Source organism: Nicotiana tabacum, chromosome 11 (assembly GCF_000715075.1).
Source record: "Nicotiana tabacum cultivar K326 chromosome 11, ASM71507v2, whole genome shotgun sequence".
NCBI lineage: Eukaryota > Viridiplantae > Streptophyta > Magnoliopsida > Solanales > Solanaceae > Nicotiana > Nicotiana tabacum.
Window position 1 is genome coordinate 73,927,095 of NC_134090.1, and position 5,440 is coordinate 73,932,534.

At 37.0% G+C, this 5,440-nt stretch overlaps 2 protein-coding genes across 2 annotated transcripts; both read right to left on the reverse strand.

Moving 5' to 3' along the window:
- Positions 1–234: 234 nt before the first annotated feature.
- LOC107806478 (WPP domain-associated protein-like) lies at positions 235–3,725 on the reverse strand. Its single transcript, XM_016630634.2, has 4 exons — positions 1,312–3,725; positions 1,091–1,220; positions 615–716; positions 235–438 (listed from the first exon to the last, which is right to left on the reverse strand). The coding sequence occupies exons 1-4, from the start codon at positions 3,369–3,371 to the stop codon at positions 370–372; spliced, it is 2,361 nt and encodes a 786-aa protein (XP_016486120.1). The 5' UTR covers positions 3,372–3,725; the 3' UTR covers positions 235–369.
- Positions 3,726–3,993: 268 nt separating this feature from the next.
- LOC107806477 (caffeoylshikimate esterase) lies at positions 3,994–5,440 on the reverse strand. Its single transcript, XM_016630633.2, has 2 exons — positions 4,667–5,440; positions 3,994–4,592 (listed from the first exon to the last, which is right to left on the reverse strand). The coding sequence occupies exons 1-2, from the start codon at positions 5,303–5,305 to the stop codon at positions 4,224–4,226; spliced, it is 1,008 nt and encodes a 335-aa protein (XP_016486119.1). The 5' UTR covers positions 5,306–5,440; the 3' UTR covers positions 3,994–4,223.

The window sequence follows — 5,440 nt, forward strand, 5'->3', positions numbered from 1 at the left end:
ACCAACAAGTTTGATGGTTGTTAGGATATTATTTTTTCGTTTTTATTTAGTTAATGTTATTCTTTTTCTTGATTTCAAATAAAGAATCAAACATTTTTAGTTTGCTTATCACGTGTTTATTTATGCACAAAAAAACCTTGCAAATCGAACTAAATTAATTCAAAATGAACTGAATCACACAAATAAATTTAAAACTACACGAACTGACCAGATACCCATCCTATCAACTTCATTGACTAACAGTAAATTCACATTCAATACAATGGCACCCGTAATCATTAAATCCTATATACGCCTTTGTTCTTATGTTCTATGTTCATATAAGCAAATGAGCATGTTATACAAAAATTAAATATTTGATTTTATATACTAAGAAGTAGATACACAAGCAACTGCATCTTCCAACTTGTCTTTGATAAGTTTTAAGATGTCAAACACCTGCATAATTGAAAAAACTAAAAAGTAACGAAATAGATAAAACTTAATACAACGAATACAAATATGAAATACCTGTAATAAAGTTTAAAGGAAAAAGAAGAAAAAGAGTCATAACTCATAAATCACAAATTCATACTAAAAATAATATAACCATATTATGTTTGGTAGTTGCTGACCTGAAAACGGCAAGATAAAACAATTGAATTTTGGTCGAGTATCACGTATATTTTCTCAAGCAGATGCAAAAGTGCTTCTACTTGATCCCCCAGCAAATCCACCTTTAAAAACACCAATCTTATCAATAACCTACATTAAATGCTAAATATCTTACTCCATGTTTTTTCTTTTAGCAATAAATAAAATTGTCCTTCAACAAATATTACATAATAAATAAATAAAGAGGAAAAAATCTAAACAGAATCTCTATTGTACATAGAGTTGTATAAATTTCAATTTTCACTCCGATCCTTCACCATCGTTTAAAAAGAATTGTCATTTTCGTGTGGATGAAAGGGGAAACAATAAAGAAAACTAACTTGAAACTCTTAAATTCGCGCATCTTATAACAGGAAAAAAGAAAAAAAGGCTTAACAATATAGCAAGATGCTTAAGCATGTTTATTAATTTTCTAATTAAATTCAATAAAATGTACCTCAGTTTCAGCCAATTTTAGATTCTGACATCTTGCTAAGAAAGCCTTCTTGTAAAGCAATTTCCTTTTCTTTATTAAAGCAACTGGTTCAACAATTAAGTTGTGGAATTGGTGTTTCAGTTTCTCTAACCTGGAAAAAAGGTAATGTAACATTCTCATTAGTCCCTATTATGAACTGAGGCCTGAGAAGAAAAAAACAGATGAAAAAAAAAATTGAATACCTCGACGATTTTGTGTCTATATTATGAACTACATTGACCTCAAATTCTTGAATCACTTGATGAAAATCTGCTATCTGTGCTAAGATCAAAACATCAGATGGATTAATAACTGACAACCCTTGTGGTTCTTCAGTTTGAGACACAACACTACTAGTGTTTATGTGTAGGCAATCATCAGTACTTTTTGCTAAAACATCAGGTGAAATTCCAAGACTTTGTTCCAAATCAAACAACAATTCTTTGCTTGTAGACAGTTGTCTCATCGCGATCTCTAGTTTTTCGTTCACAGAAGTGAAAGTGCACTCATCATCATTCAACAGCCATTCAATAGTCTCGCGCTCCTCAACCTCATCACATTCCAAGATTTCAAGTTCATGACGCACATTGTGTTCTTCTCTCTCAGAACTTGCTTTCGCCATTAGATCTTCCCCTGACTCGAGACATTTTAACAAAGAATCGAGCTTTTGAATCAGGCTTTCCTCAGTTCCATCAATTTCCACCTTCTTATAAGCAGGATTCAAATATTCCGAAAATTTGGTATGTACATCTTTCACAGCCTCAACCATGATAAACTTGTATATATCTTCTCTTATTTGAATTTCCATATCAATATCATCTTTTTCCTCCTTACATGCCTTAACCATTTCAATGAAGAGTACCATGTAGACATCCTCTTTCAATAGGCTCCCTATTGTCTCTGGTAAGATGTTGCCATCTCTAAAATTCTTAACCAATGTTTCTAAATTCCCATCTTCTATATCAAATTGACTTAGCAATAAAGTAGCAGTGCCTTTTATTGACTCCAAGTTTTTCTCTTTCACATGTTTCTTATCGATTGACTTAACGTTCAGTGAGCTTATTATAACATCCAATCTTGTGATGATGTCTTTTATCATTCTGTCCAAGATATCAAGTTCCATGTCTTTTTTGTGGAAAATGGATTTACAATTGCGATCTTCGAACTGCTTCTTTATAATTGACTCATGATTCTTAATCAGCTTAGCAACATAATTACTCCCACCATCTTCTTGGTCCTCTTGATCAGACAGTTGACGAGCATCTTTTGGCAAAGGCTCACTACACGTCCGACGTACCTTTGCCAACTTTTGGCCTAAGAAATCTTGCTTGTTCATTGTTTTCCTTCCCTCCTCATGTCTACTATACAAGGTCTCTAGTTCATGGCGCAACGCTGTTATCTCACAGATAAATTCTGATAAGTTCTCATTTGAAAATTCAAGTGGAATTTGATCACCCCTTTTCTTCAACTCTGATTCAAATCTTTTTTGGATATCATATATGAATCCTTTTATCAAGACAGATAATGTATCTTTCTCAATGGTACGCCTCCATTGCTTTTCTAAAGGAACCATCTCACCATTATCCCTTCTCCCAAATGCAAAATCCAAGGTTTCTTTTAAAATATATATATCAGAACTCATCTGTTGAATCACATTGTTCTGTTCAGGCCTTAATGAATGATCAGTCATTGGCTTTATTTCAGGAATATGGTAACTTACATACAAGTCATTTTGACAACTTCCCTCATTTAGAAGTTCTGAATCCAACTTCGAGTCACTAGTTTCACATTCTTTAGCTTCATTCTTTAGTACTAACCTCAAATCTTGAGACCCTTCACTCTTTGTTCTCTGAAGCTCAAATTTGTCGCGAATAAAAACAAGTTCTCTTTCTTTGGATTCCAAAACCTGTCTGAGCTTTAACTCATTTTCAGTCCTCTCTGTTAATTCTCTATCTTTCTCAGTGATTAAGAGTTTCATTACCTTAATCCTTCCCAAGAGCCAATGCCTCATTTCTGTTAAGTCTGAGATGACCTTTTCGCGGTTGCTTTCAAGAATATCAGTCTCTTGTTGAACAATGCTTAGACCTGATTCCACAAGGATCACTGCCAATTCATAGAACTTTGATCTCTCGTGAAGAAACTCAATGGATCCAGCTTCAGATTGGACCTTTTCATGTGCTTTGTCCATAGCAGATCTTAGAATTCCCATCACTATTCCGTCTGATTTTGATCTACAATCTATTTCACCAAACAGGTTGTCCATCTCTTAATTTCCCTAGACTTACCTTTTTTTTTCCTTGAATGTAAATTCGTTGTAAATAGAGTAGACTATTATGCATAAACAGAGAAAAGAATTGTTAAAAAACATTGAAATTTTCATAATCTCTCAAAGACGTAATCCTAAAGATCTGCAAGAAAGTTGCATGGTTTCAAGTGACTTGTTCTAAACTGTCAAAACGCCCAAGTAATTCCCATGGATGCGCTAGAAGCATTATTTTAATTAAACTCAACCACACATAAGTTATTCGGATAAACACTATGAGCATCCGGTGTTTACACCAAATTAAGTAATTTAGCTATACCAATTAAAAGTTAAATCTGAGAGTATATATTACTTAACCATACCACTTAACTCTAATTATGTGATAAATGTATATATAAAATACACGTCTGGTATTCGTTCATATAAAAAACATATGTATTAGGAAAGCTGAAAAAATTCCTAATTGCGAAAGGTAATTGTGTCCGAGTTTGTTAAATTATTTAAAAAGAGAAATCATGTTCAATTAGCTACATTTGGTTGTATTTGAAGGTAAACATGTTTTTTCCACTCTGTCAATTATACCCTTCGATATAAAGAGAGATACTACATACTCCGTATATGTTATAGGACTTGTATTTCATCTTATTATTATTATTTTTATTCAATTCAATACTCAAAAAAGAAATATATTGTCCCATTCGTACAATTTTTTGGACCTACTATCCCATGCAATAATATCCTTGATTCCGTGATCACCATTAAATTCACTATTATATCACCAATAATAATCCAACCACTCTTCAACTACAAACCTCCAACTACCTTCCTGTCACAACCCCTTCACTACTTTCTCTACGCGCCGCCGCCCTCTGCCGCTTTCTTCCCAGCGGCACGCTCTGCTCTGGTTGTCAGCCACTCCAAAACATCTCCAAACACTTGTTCCACATTCTCCTCCGGTTCTCCTACCAGCTGGTGCCACATTCCGGGGTAAACATTCAGAGTTTTGTCTTCACTAGACGCTCGCCGGTAAAGGTTCTCGACGCAAGCCGGATCACAGACGACGTCCCCGCCGCCGTGTATGACCAGGAACGGCACCTTCACTTCTTCGAATCTCCTCTGCAGATCCCCGCACACTCTCACCAGTTCACGCGCCGTCGCCGCTCGTGGTCTCCCCAGTGGCCTCCTAGGGCTTGCCACTGCCAGTTTCCTCTTCCACTCCATCTTCGTGATTCCCCAATAAAAAAAAACAGTTTTAAAAAAGTGAATAAAAATAGAATATAATTCAACTCCCTTACCTTGAATGAGACTTCAGGAATAGAGCCACGAGTGGGAACAACGCGCCATGTGGGAATGAGAAATGCTGCAATGTCCAGAAGATGCTCCAACGGCCACGGCGGTTTGAACTTAGCGCTGATACCGCACATGGCCCCGTTCAAAACGACGCCGTCAAAAGGCCTATTTAGAGCAGAATCTCCCTGCCGGAGAGTAATGAGAAGTGCAATTGCGCCGCCGAGAGATTCAGCGTAGAGAAACGAAGGAAGATATGGCGGCGCGTGGCGCTGACGGAAAGAATCGAAGAAGGCGATACAGTCATCGACGACGGGGTTAATGTCGGGTATATGAGCCACGAGGCCATCGGAGAAGCCATGGCCTTGGTGATCGATTGCACAGACGGCGAAACCGTGCTTGGCGAAGTGAACGGCGGTGAGTTGAACGAACCAGCTGGACTCGCCGGTGAATCCGTGAACAACGCAGACGACGCCGATAGGGTTAGCGGGAGGGAGTGGGGTCCACCACTGAGTGAAGAGTTTGAGACCTCGAGAATTGGTGATGAACTCGGAGCCGTGACTCACTGAGTGGTGAGAATAGAACTCGTCGGGGCTCAATGACCCGAATGGGCTGACCTCGTTCGCCTCTGCAACTGGATGCTTCATTCTTTCGTTACTTCAAATGGAAATCACCAAAAACCTTTATAAAGAAAATAAAACTCACTTGATACATTAAATGTTACGGAAATTGATGCTTGCTTTTCACAAAATTTGAAAATAATACATGCCATTATAACGATT